Source organism: Euprymna scolopes, chromosome 20, assembly GCF_053919585.1.
Source record: "Euprymna scolopes isolate OS-2025 chromosome 20, ASM5391958v1, whole genome shotgun sequence".
Taxonomy (NCBI): Eukaryota; Metazoa; Mollusca; class Cephalopoda; order Sepiida; family Sepiolidae; genus Euprymna; species Euprymna scolopes.
Genome location: NC_136501.1, coordinates 91345593 through 91359557, shown reverse-complemented (window position 1 = coordinate 91359557; position 13965 = coordinate 91345593). Strand labels below are relative to the sequence as shown.

The 13965-nt window shown below is 32.7% G+C and overlaps 1 protein-coding gene across 31 annotated transcripts in view; it reads left to right on the top strand.

Moving 5' to 3' along the window:
* LOC145241638 (uncharacterized) overlaps positions 1–13965 on the top strand; it is a 530026-nt gene that overhangs the window by 182940 nt on the left and 333121 nt on the right. For all 31 annotated transcript variants that reach the window (XM_080104769.1, XM_080104766.1, XM_080104764.1 and 28 more), the window contains exon 2: positions 6911–7144. In XM_080104769.1, coding sequence (XP_079960895.1) covers positions 6911–7144 — 234 coding nt within the window. The remainder of the gene's footprint in view (positions 1–6910; positions 7145–13965) is intronic.

Below are 13965 nucleotides of genomic sequence, written 5' to 3'. Positions count from 1 at the left end.
TTGTCAGTTTGAATTAATGTTTTTTACTTTTTAAATTGCTCACGTGTTCAATTCCTTATGAATTTTTCTCTATTTTTTTTATTTTTTTGTTTCTTAACAAATTCAGAAAAGTTTAGTCTAAAAGCGTAGCTAATCCATAGCTTTTACTGAAATATGTCTGCAAATATGTGGCCAAATAATGTTTACATGGATAAAGTTTTATACCAAATAAACTGCTCTATTTATTATTGTACACTTTTATATCAACATAGCAAGGATTCAGTGAATTTTACCCTGTGAACATAAACACACTGCTCTCTATATATATGTTATTTTATTTAATTTAAGTAAACAAAATTATCATAAGTCGATACAATAAATCCATTGTTTCAGTCTTAAGACATTGTCAGGCGACAATATACCTCTGTTCTTATTTGAGGTCATTGAACTGATTTATTGTAGCGACTTATGGTAATTTTATTTACCTAAATTCAATAAAATAATATCCTTTTCATTTAATTGAGCACTATCAAAAAATTTTGTTGAAATGCCATGTTTTTAACTTTTGGATATTTTTAACCGGGAATATATATATATATATATGTATATATATTTCTATTTTTTTTTTTTTTTTTTTTTTGTATTGATATTCATATTAAAAACCCTTTTTTCTATTCATTTAAAAAGAAAATACAACTTTGTTATATATGGTTTCTGGAATTGCATTCATCTGCAAAACATCTAGCTAATTTGCATATTCTTTTAAATATTCATTTTAATTAATTCCCTATTAGTTTTTCGTTTTTTTTTTATGGGATGATCATCTTTAGTTAACTATTACATGTAATTATATTTTTGCAGATATTCGACATGATTTATACTTGCATAATATTTGCATAATAAGGTTATAGTAAACAAAAATGTCTTTTTCTCTCTCTTCTCTCTCTCTCTCTCTCTCTCTCTCTCTCTATATATATATATATATATATATATATATATATATTTTTTTTGTTGTTTTTTTAAATTGCCTTCCAAACTTCTATCAGTTTTTGGTCTACAAACATGAAACTTAATATAGAGTATTTGAACCCATGCAAAATTTTATATTTGGGTTTTAGTCAGGAAAATCGGTGCAAAAATGTGAAAATTAAAAAAAATGGACTTTGCCAGGTGAAGGTCGAACGACGGCATTATGAATATGCATATGTAACGTAATAGCCATTGGTTCATGTTTTAATTTTTAGCCTTGCAGCAAACATGTCTTAGATCAGGCATTAACGTCAAAGGAAAAAGTAAATTGTAAGGCAAATGTTTTGGTTTCAATTCTCGGTGGTGGCGCACGAGTCTTTTAAACTTTTAAAATCATTGCTATAGATTGGGTCCAATATAATAATAAATACGAAATCTGCATTAATCAAAATATCATTTAAGCATATTTTATGACCGCACAATGCCGGGCGACCTGCTAGTATATATATATATATATATATATATATATATATATATATATAGATCAATATGATTTTTTATTTTATTTTATTTTTTTTTTTTATGCATACTTTTATCACTGTCGAATGCCCCGCTAATATAATAATAGAAAAAAAAAACATAGATGCACAGAACTATATATAAAAATATCAGTAAATGGCCAAAACAATTGTATGCTTGTATAGTAAATAAAATTGAATCTGTTTTTAGGTGAGCATAAAAATTAGTGTCTTTTCCCAGTAAAGTTGTATAATGTAAATATTATAAAAGTGTGTGTGTGAATATATATATATATATATATATATATATATATATATTTACATGTATTCTTCTTGCACGAATTAAGTGTTTTCTTTTTTTTTTTTCTTATAAAGTACTAATTTTAATGCATAATGAAAAATTACCGACTTTCAAATAACTGACAATTATTTCTTTTATGTACAGCTGGCATCCTTGTATTTCAATCTTTATAAAGAGGGCGGAGAGAAAAAATACATGACAACGTGTCAGTTTTATAGTTTAAAAAAAAAAAATTTTTTTCTCAATCTGTCGCAGCAATTTAAAATATTTAACCACTTACCCCACAAATTTGAGATTTGAATATGAAGTCTGGATCCTCAGAAAAACACGAGGGTAAGGTATGGACCACTAGTATACCCCCTTTCCAGCTAGGGGTAAAATAACAACTTGTATTTGATTACAAGTACCTAATGAATCCTTTAGACAATTGTAAACAATTATTTGTATGTGATTAATTGAATAGACGTGGCTATTTTATTAATAGCTGCAGAAGCATGAATATCTTAAATCGCAGCCAAAGAAAACGTGGAAGCAAATGATTAGACAAGACTGCACATAGGGCAATTTGGAGACTGCTGACCCATTGAATTGTGATAACTGAAAAGTGAACTTGGGTTATATCAGAAAATGTGACACCAGGTTGTCAGTTCGTGTCATTAACCATTTAGCTATCATCACCTTCTTGTTCTGTATGTTGGAAAGTTGTTTGATGCAGTGTGATACAATTTAAATTCATGTCTATTGTAAGTCCACAGTGTAGGAAATGCATGGGAAAGGTGCATCCTGTTGACGGTTGTCCCCCACAAAGGGATGTAATTAGATGACAACACCCTAAAGGTAATAGACCCTTTCTGCTATCTAGAAGAGATGTTGAGTGCAGATTGTGGATTGTTGCTCTTGAGTATCATTCATTTATTTTGTCAGAATTAGATTGTTGGCATTCGTTTCCTTGATATCTTTCTGGTTAGATTTTTTTTTCTAAGAAGACTTTAGGTACTTACAGGAAGTACCATGTGAAGAGTGCAAACATCCCTAAGTAAAAATGTGTCTGTGGAATGAATTGGATTCAAACTTAGCATAATTAGGTTGTCAGTTTGTATCATTAACCACTTAGTCACCATCACATTTCTGTTTTGTGTGCTGGAAAGATGTTTAACCCTCCAGGGCCTGAACATTAATACTTATTAATACAAATTCTGAAATTTGAAATTATGTATTTTATTGGATCAAGAATCATGAATCTGAACAAAAAAAAGTGAATTCATTTAAAAATTTGAAAGTTATGAAATGTGCCATATCTGTCCCCTTGGGCTCTAATCTTCCTGATTGGAATTGTCATATATGGCACGGGCGGCCCTAGAGGGTTAATGCAATGCACTACAATCTAACTCATGTCTAGTGTAAGTGTCCACAAAACTGTAGTAAGCTGAAGAGTAAGTTAGCTTTGAACCTCAACTTCAAGTGTACGAAAATGCATGAGAAAGGCGCTATTGACAGTTGTCCCCACCAAATGATGGTACTAAATGTAAACACCCTGAATGTGCTAGACTCTTTCTGCTACCTTGGAAATATGTTGAGCACAGATAGTGGATGTGAACAGAGTACAACTGCATGGGTGGAATTTTGCGAGTTGTTTCATCTGATAACATTGCAAGTTATCTCCCTGTTTACGTTAAGGGTAGTTGTATGGCAGCCGTGTCAAGAGCATCATGTTGTATGGCAATGAATCCTGAACTATCACCAAATCCTCTCTCATATGACTGCAATGATAGATCCATGATCACATTGATCTGCAATGGATCGTTGTTAATACCCCACACATCAGGTCAGTGGATTTGTGAAAAGCACTTGCATTAGTCCTTAGGATGCATCGGTTATTCTGGTAAGGTTATATGAAGGGTTCATCCTCCTGGATAAATCGTTGCAGTCGCATGAATGTTTTGAATTATAGGAAGCTTGGCCAGCCAAAAAAAAACAAAACTTGGCAGCAAATGATTGGACAAGACCGCACACAATAGAATTTGGAAACACGTGACTTACTCAACAACTGGAGAGTGGGCTTACATAATCAGAAAACGTTTCACCTCGATACAAGGAAAAAGTGATGTTAAATGAATGTTATTAGCAAGAAAACCTGACCTCACTCGAGATTTTGTTAAGAACACTGTCCTTTTTCACTCTGCTCACAGTACCATATTACTTTCTTTTCGTCCCCTAATATGCCCAGAAGCAACTGGAATTTTAGAATTCTTTATGAATGAGTGTCTTATACATATGGTTTAAATTTTATTAAAATTATAAGTTTTTCAAAAGATTTGCCCCCCAGAACTCAGAGGGCACATAGAGATTCATCACAGAGCGGGTAAAGTAGGGATTCAGAACCATTTCCGTTGTCTTCTCCAGAGAAATTTTATACATATGATATAAATTTCATCAAAATAGGATACGTTTGAAGTTTTAAAGGCGGTTCTGTCCCATAGCAGACATCTGAACAAGGGAAAAGTTTAAATCGAATAGATGTGTTGAGTGGAGTTAGTGCTTAGATCCAATTCCAATATCGGGTTTGAACCCTGTATTGTTGGTTTTGTATTCCATGGTTGGTCCACTTATTTACTGATCACACATGGTTTCGTTTTGAATAACCTCTACACCTAAGTTTGATATGACCCATTTTTGAGCGCATCATCCAAGCAACAAATCTCTATCTTCAAAAATTTCTTTTACACTTATAATAATTTTTATTTTTTTTTATTTGACAGTCATCGCTTATCAAGGCCTGAAGGCTACTGGAAGATAAGGGTTAATTAATGTAGAGTGGTGTAAATTGTGTAGAATTTGATTATTTATGGGGATGGCTCAACAAGAACTTGTTTACATTGGATTTGAAGGCCACCATGTTGTATTCGAGTGGGACAGTGTTCCAAAGGTGGGTAGTTCTGGGAAAGAAACTTTGTTCATGGAATTTGCGTTTAGATTTAGGCATAGAGTGGCAGAAATCATATATAGTGGTTGGTAGGATTCTCTGCACTAACCCCAAACGTATGGTTTAAATGACAAAATCTGTCCTCACTTGAGCACGTTTTTTATTTTTAGCTGTTTACATCAAATTGCTTCATACCTTGTCTGGAACGATTTTGTATAAAACTAGTCTAGTTAAAAAAAAAAAAAAAGTGTGTATATGTGGGTGTGAGTGTGTTTTGTCAACTTTCTCTTTTCTTGAATCTTATAGATCTTAATCTGAATGAATTATAGTAAGAAGTTTATGCGAAGCAAAAATCAATAAAAACAAAACATTTCTGGATTTTTCATTTCTTCTCCGGATCTTCTTAAGCAGCTGCTATTTCTTCTTTTTTCTTTCCTTGTTTTTTTTTTTTTCTCCTTTTTTTTTATTTTTTATTTTTTTTTCGCTTGCGCAAATTATTCGTATTTCTTCCGAAAGCTTTTTGTCTCAATTTCACCATTTTTATATTCCTGAAAGGTTGATCTAAATTTGATAATCATTCATGACTACTCCATTCCTTTTTTTTTTTTTTTTTTTTTTTTTTATAACTTTTTTTTGGCTTCACATTTCTCCTTGAATGTTAAGCGTTTATTCATTATCTTAATCTAACATACTCATTTCCTATTGCTTTTATATAATCATTATTGATTGGTGAAAAAAAAAAAAAAAAAAAAAAAAAAAAAAAGCCCAAATACGACTCTGAAATTATGTCTGCTGTGTCGATGTCAATAGCTTCAACTTATATAAAATAGATTTTTTTACCCATTAAAGAAGGCAAAAAGTTATAGCCCGTTGACTTAAAACGATGGCTTTATTCCAAATTAATGACTTAATATAGTTTAATTGGTGCTCGGTTTTACATTAAATACGAATCTGTATTAATCCCTAACTCTGCATCAAACGGATATCAATACATAGTTCGCTCTACCTTATTATAACAAAAGTCCTGACAAAAATTCAACCAAATCAGCTCAGTAGTTTCCGAAAAAAAAAAAAAAAAAAAGGTTGAATGGACAGATTTAAGAGAAATATAAATGTTGACAGAATGTCGAAAAACAAACTAAGAATACAAATAAAATAAAATCTTGTATTATTTGGATGTTAATCTCATGATGTTTCAGCCGATGTAACCTCTGACCTTCAGGTGTGTTTTGTTGAACTTAGAAATTCCCTCAGAATTTTGAATGGGGTGTTACTTGCTCTTGTTTCATCAGTCATGACCTGGTAGAAATAAAGTAGTTGGTAATTATATTCTTTGTATTGCCTATAATGAGGATTGAACCTTCAACCTCCAGAAGACAGTCATTTAGAACTAATTATTACTTAGCACTTATCTTTGGAAATTATTTTTTTCCATGGACAGTTCTAGTATGAATTTTAGGAGTTTTGTTTAATCGATACTCCAGTTTGAAAAAAATTAATGAAAAGAAAATGTTTATCTATCTAAAACCTCACATAATCATTGATCTATACAGTCACCTGGTTGTGCGTACTGATATTTTTTTAGTTGTGAAAAATACATGACTAAAGGAACAAGCAAAGTCATCTCTGGGGATTAGTTGGATGTAAATATTTGGAGAAACAAGTTCTTCTCTATTATTTGGATTCTTCGGCTTACCATTTTCATCTTGAGCATTGTTTTCGCAATGTTTCAGTTGATGTAACCTTCGACCTTCTTCAGATGTATTTTGTCACACTCCAGAATCTTTCTGTTGAACTCTGGAATCTTTCTGCCAATTTTGGGGATCAGCATGGAATTTTGAATAGAATACTTTATTTAATTCACTTGCAGAGCTGTGGCATAGGGGATAAGATACCTGGTAAAATTTAGTTGTAAAATTACACTCTTCTGGAAAGTTAATGGGGTCAATTTTTGGTGTGGGCGACACTCAAAATACAATTGCGAATAACTTAATTTAAGCATATTTTATGACTGGTCGATGCAGGGCTGTGTGCTAGTGTGTGTATATATATATATATATATATATATATATATATATATATATATACACGCACGCACACACATATTCAATTTAGTTTTACAAGTATTTTTATACAAGTGTTTTTTTTTGGGGGGGGGGGTATGTTTTATTTTCCTTTAAATTGCGTTATTATATTCATGTTTTCTGGGTTTTTTTGCAGGTTCAGATCGAGGAAGTACCGAAACGGCTGAGGATGGACCATCAGAAGATGACGGAAGATCTCGTCGCAGCTTAGACCACAGGTTAAGATCCACACGCCATTACGAGCCGCATGGCAATAGTTTGGATTTATCAGATCCAAGCGGCACTGGAGATACTTTGTCGGTAGATACGACCAACACGAATCTTTCCACGGAAACAACAAGTTCCAGTATTTATCACCGCCATCTTGACGGTATGTGCTATGTCTCTCCCGACAGGCTTTTTTGCTTAACGCATTTCAACAGAATTGATTTTTATGTTGATTTGTCTTTCATTTTGAAATATGAATCTTGAACATCTAGTGGTCATTCTTTATCGACGTGTTTGACATCCGACTTGGGTGGCATTTTTATTTGATTCCACGTTTGTATTTCAACAACGATTTGTCCAAGTTAAATGCAATTTTTCACATCAACGATTTTCATTGGCTGATGGTGAGTGGCCATGTCACGTATGGTCTTTTGGTGCTTGTTCACAATGGTAAGCTTTTAAACCAACGCATTTCAGGTGAAAACATTAATACCTACTTACATGTTATGGTGAAATTAGTATAAATTACAAAAATTACAATATAATGAAAATAGAATTCCTCGAATTATTGAATCTTATCATATATTTTAATGTGAAAGAGTTGTGTGACCAACTCTGTATGACAAACAAGGGAAGTAACCCTTAACTTAAATTAAGAATTTGCCATTTGTAAACAATTTGTCAGAATGTCATTGTGGATGATTTTTTGTCAAAAATACATCTAGCAAATATTTTATTGGATCATTTTTTCATAATTTTTAAAATTTATACTAATTTTGCCATGACACGCAAGTATGTAATGTTTTCACCTGAAATGTGTTGATCACAAATGTAAACAAGCACCATTTTTTTTTTTTTTTTTTCTCTATCAGATCATTTAGTTTGTAATTTTAACGTACATGGCGCCATATTGCATTTAAGAAGGGGGCATTTTTCTTTCGTGGAATGTCTGGGTTACGCGTGGAACTGGTTTGATGATTTAAAACCTGAAACCTGCCGTAAAAAGCATTTCATCACTAATAACGGATCTCGGAATGTCTACAAGCTAACCTTGTTAATAACCTTCTTTATTATGAAATAGTCTTGTATGTATATATATATGTGTGTGTGTGTGTGTGTATATATATATATATATATACATACACACACACATAAATATAAATAAATAGAATTGCAAAAATAATATCTTCTCAAAACTTATAAAAATAATAAAAAGCTCAATATATACTGGATATAGCCATTAAAGAAATAAGAAAAATTGATGATGGATCAATAAATATTGTAATTTATTCAATTTTATTTATCATGAATTTTTCCAATATATAATTTTTGTGAATTTAAAATGGAAAGGAACAAACAAAATGATTGATGATTCATCTGTTGTGAGGCTAATATCTGAATTGCAATATTAGCCTCACACCAATGAGGGTGAGGGCAGTACGCGTAGAAACTCTCAAGAGGTTGGCCCCGAAATGGTGTATATTCTCTCCTGATGAACTAACATTATCTGGAAACCGAAGTATAATCCCTCATAATTAAGAACAGCCAACAATTTTAATTTATGGATGGAATAACTACAATAAGATGACAAAACGATCCATATTTCTATCCTGAATATCCAACACTAACTGGAAGCTGAAGAGATTTGAAAACGGTCATTTCAATCAAACCCACTGAACAGACGAATTATCAAGCCTTCTGTTTTTTTCTTTCCATTTTAAATTCACATCGTCAGATTTTTTCTCCTTTTATTATCGTAATTTTTATGATTGGTAATCTCCATTCGTCTTGGAATGACTGAAAAGGAGAAAGAAATCAACAGTGTGAATAATTATTAGAAGAATGGCTTCTCTTAAAATTACAAAAGCTAAGTTCAGATTAATGTTAGTTCGAAGGGAAATTTGATGTTTAATGATTTGAGTTTTTTTTTTTTTTTTATGAAAAAAAAAAAAAAAAAAATTGTTTGTCTGTTTTGTTTGTTTTGTCAATATATGTGTGCACACCCTGGCGAATGATGAGTCTGAAGTATAAATGCAATCAAGGGAAATAACTCTTACATTATAAATTTTTACTTTTGAACAAAAAAAATGTATTTTTAGTAAAGGGCTATTTTTTCTACTCAGAATGAATATTTTTGTTTTCTTTTTCAAGTATTGTTTATAAAAGGAAATGTTAAAAAAAATTTTTTTTTACTTCAATGAAAAAATATTTTTTTGATCTCTACAATCAATCCGACAGTCTGCGTCACTTTTGAGTAGATGATAACCTTAAGTTTATTGCTGATCATTTGCAGCACCATTACTGGAGTATGCTGACAGGGCTGCTGAGGCATTTTTTGTATGCTAGAGCACACTTCTAGTGTGCTGGCTTTTCAAAATCTTACCTGATTTTTTTGTCTAACCTTGTGGTGAGAAGCTAAATACTAACTTTTCTTAGTCTCCCTTTATTGCAAACATATTTTTTTTTTTGTTTTGTAATGGAAATAACTCCAGACAAGGCATGAAGCCACTTAATCTAAAAATACTTTAAAAAAAAACAAACTATTTTATGGTTAAAAATTAACGAAGAATAAGTGTTAGGTTGATAGATTCTGGCTCAGAAAACAGCAATTTTTCCCCCTTTATCAGAAACATTCATAAAATATGAGGACTAAAGGACAAAATAAAGGAAACAAGAATTACGAGGGTGCGGAAAGTAAACCCAAGATCTGCTCTCTACTTCTAGAATAGAAAATCTTATCAATAGACATCAATAGAAATTAATTAAAAAAAAAAAAAATATTAAAAAATTGTTTTCCTGTTTGTCTAAACCAGCCATAGCTGTACGAGGTGCCTTAAATAAGTTTCTAGACTTTTTTTTTTATATGCAAACATTTATTGATAATACACACATGAAACTCTAGTCCCCTTTGAAGTAATCTTCTCTGGCTGCAATGCACTTGTTGTCTCATTCCAACAACTTTTAGAAGGCCCCATGGAAGTCCTCTTGTGTAAGCGTGTCAATGACAATGACCCTCGTCACAGCCTCTTTCATCTCCTCAGTTGTCTCATAATGACAGCCTCTAAGGTTTTCCTTGAGCTTAGGGAATAACCAAAAGTCACAAGGAGCAAGGTTTGGACCATAGGGAAGGTGAGGATTGTCTTGATGCCCATCTTGGTCAAATTGTCTGTGACAAGGATGGAGTTGTGGACTGGTGCACTGGGACCATCTTCACACAAATCTTCTACTTCTTCAGTTCCTTGTGAATAATTGTTTGTACAGTTCCCATACTGACCTCAAACTGTGCACTTATTGTCTATAGACACACAACGGTTCTTATCCATGAAATTCTTTATTTGGCCAATCAACTCTGGTGTTCTGACTTCTTTGCTCGTTCCACATCTCATATCATCCCTCACTGACTCCCTGCCTTCCTTGAATCTCTTATGTCACTAAAAAATAATGCTCAATTTATGCAAGATAGTCCAAAAGCAGTCTGAAACATTCCATATGTTTCTGTGGCATTTTTTCCCAATTTAAAAAAGAATTTTATTGCATATCGTTCTTCTAAAGTGTCCTCATGTCCAAATTGCATTTTTGAAATTCACCAGCTGTGACAATCAAACTTTAGTAGGGTGTATTCCAATTCCTGCCTTAGCTATTTATTTGAACCTGAAATCATAAAAATTGGTCAGCCATCTCATAAGATGTATAGCAATAAGATACTGAATTTTCAAGAGTCTACAACAATTTTAAATGCCTGTATAAAAAGGCCTGAAAGCTTATTGAAGGCACCTTGTATGTTATATACTATTAGGTATGTGGTGTTACTGGAATTTAGTAGAATGGAGACAGATAACGGAATGATCGATGTCTTGTGACATCATTAAGTTATTCATATGCAATTGACCATATGCATAATTTCATCTAGTCAGAGTAGATTTTGAATGGTCAATATTAGTCCTCGGACAGTTTAGGGTTTTCTTCCCAGTTATTTTGTAGATGCATCATTCTATTCTACGATTGTGAAACCTGGTCGATAAGAGCAATCGACCTACGAAAATTTGAGGTGTTCAATCACTACTGTTTGTGTCACATCCTTTGTGTTCATTAGCAGCAGTTCATCTCAAATGTCTTTGTTCGTTATCAGATTCTCACTGCTACATATCTTTGCAGCAAGCTCTCCTCTTGTCTCCGCTAGTTAGGTCACATTCTCTTTCATCACCTAGATGATTTCATCCACAAACTCCTTAAACCAGTCCCTTTTCAGAGTTGGAAAAGAGGATATGAAGGTCAGCTGGATACCTAGCTCATAACAGTGAAACATGATATTTAGCCTTCACCTCTATAGGTCTTGCCACGGGAACCATGATTGGTTAACAGTTCTATCTGGTGCTGTGGTGGTCAGCATTCATTTGGGATGCGGCAAATTCTCTGGATGGAGCCAACCCAATCGCTCCAGGCCGAATGCTGAAACAAATACCAGTGGGTAATTTCTAAGCCAGTAGCATGCTCATATCTATAACAGGATTAATATTAACTACAGTGGAATCCTAAAAAAATGATACACAGTTCTATTTCAAAACACCTTATCGCATAAAACCATTTGTATTATTTGGATTACTGTTCACAACGTCATTGTTATTCTCACGTTTCGATCAATGTAACCTCCGACCTTTTTCAGGTGTATCTTGTCAAATTCGCAAATCTATATGAAATTTTGAATAGCATCCTTTATTTAATCTCCAGGAGCAGCATGCTCGCGTTCTTTAAACCTTGATAGGGTAGAAGTCTTTATTAATTCAAAATTGTATTCATAATATACACTGCACTGAGGATTGAACCAATCACCTACAGAAGTAGGGGGACAGGTTATCTCAATATTCCATTTCACTTAGTGATACAAACATCAAATGAAAGATTGTTTCAGCAATCTGCCCCGCTAAAGAGTGTTGCTTAGAACTGAATTTTGTTTAGTTTGTATGTTATGAGTCCTTGTGGATTCTCAAGTTCGACAAGATAGACTTGAAGAAGATTCATGGTTACGTCAACCGAAGCTTTATGAAAATAACGCTCAAGATGAGAACAATAGTCCAAATAATCCAAATTATTAATCTTTATTTAGAAAGATATAAAATCAGTTATTCAATTTTTTTAATTAAAAAAATGATTGATTGTTTCTCTATGCAAACTCAAAGTGAGTTTCAATTTTTTTTATACATTTTTTTTAATTTTTTTTTTACATTGTGCTTTTTTTCTTTTTTTTTTTCATGCTTGTTGGAGATATTTACGAGTACACTGAGTAATGCTTTTCAGCTATGAGACATTTTTAAAAGATTCATTTTCTCTACAAACTTTTTACTCTTCCAAAATTAGTAATTTTATTTTCCTACAATTTTATTTGTTCAAAAACAAAAAAAAAATTAAAGAAATAAAAATTAATTACTTCATGACCAGAATGCAATTTTCAGAGTACGTTTTGTAATTTGTGAGTTCGAGAAAGCAAGTTGATTCAGCGATCGCAGAAGATTAAATGATTTACTAACAAAATAATTTTCCAGCGAAGGACTAAAAATTAAATTAAAAACTTTTTTATATAGATTTCAAGGTTAAAAAAACTTTCACAAATGAAAAAAAGATAAAAAGGAAAGGCACTTAAACACAGGAAGAAATCATCAAAGTAATAATTTACTGGTTTCATTCATCTCACTTTTTCTGATGATCCGAATGAAGCTGCTAAATCTCTTGTTCAATAATTTCTTCATGTGTTTAATTGTTTTCGTCTGTTTTTTATTTTTTTTTAATGTGAAATTTATAGCCTTATAAAAGCAATGATCACATGTAGCCATCCATATACATATATTTTTTACAAAACTCTACTGATGTATTGAGCACTATATAAATATTGGAGAAAAAAATCTCCAATTCCCCAAAGAAAAACGAATATTGTCATCTTATTTTGGGTACAAAAATAAATTGAAGCAATTAAAAACGTTTTAATATAAAAACAAATGTGCAATCCGGTTTATTTTAGTCTCCCCCCCCCCTCCTGGGTAACAAATATGGAAGACTGACCAATTTAAATTTTCAAAGTTATTTTCATCTTGAGAAAAACGTAAGGCCGGGGTGGGGGGGGGTGCACCTTAAACCTATAAAGTACTGTCCATATAGTGTAATTACATAAAATGAAAAGTTATATAATACTATTCTTAGCGTTTCTTTTTTCTAGAATGAACTGCGTTTGATGCTTGTTATGTTTGCAAAGGTTTGGCGTAGTCGCTCATTACTAGAATTGCGAATGACTCATTTTGGAAACGAATTTACTCACCTTCTTGTGAAATAACTCCTAAAAAATACAACAGTTTGGACTGCTTTCCAGCTGACTACAACGTGATCGTTTTCAAATCCAATGTAAACAAATTCTTGAACAATCAAATTCTATCCAATTTCCACCACTATCGATCATTATGGTGGTATCTTGCTGACCAACTTATGCTCATTAATTTTTATCCATGAGTGGCCTTCAGGCCTTGATAAGTGGTGACTCGCATATAAGTAAAAAATAGTAGCCACCATTTGTCCACACATTAAGTATTATTGCATCTGGGCTGGTGCACAAGTCACTAAGCATTCAAAAAAAAACAAAAAAACCTCTAATCTAATAGGTCCCTCAATGTCTACCACGGACCAATCCCTGTCCCATCACCTCAGTGTTGCTTCCCTATTCTTCTTGTGTGAGAGTGAGGTATAGAGAGGATTTCTTCTCTTGACTAGTTCTTAGGATCAAAGGGAAGATTGTCCTTGGTAACATGCTCTCTGGTGACTGCAAACTGATCCTTGACATGCACACTCTGTAACACCCAGGGCATGGGAATCCCTGGGGAAAAAGGCCCTGTGTAGATAACTCTTTCCTCCTTTTACATTTGTCCTCTGTGGCCTTTCTTCTATTGATCTCAAAAGCTGCAGTACCTCACTTTGATAAAGTCCTCCAACTGTCTCTGTCTT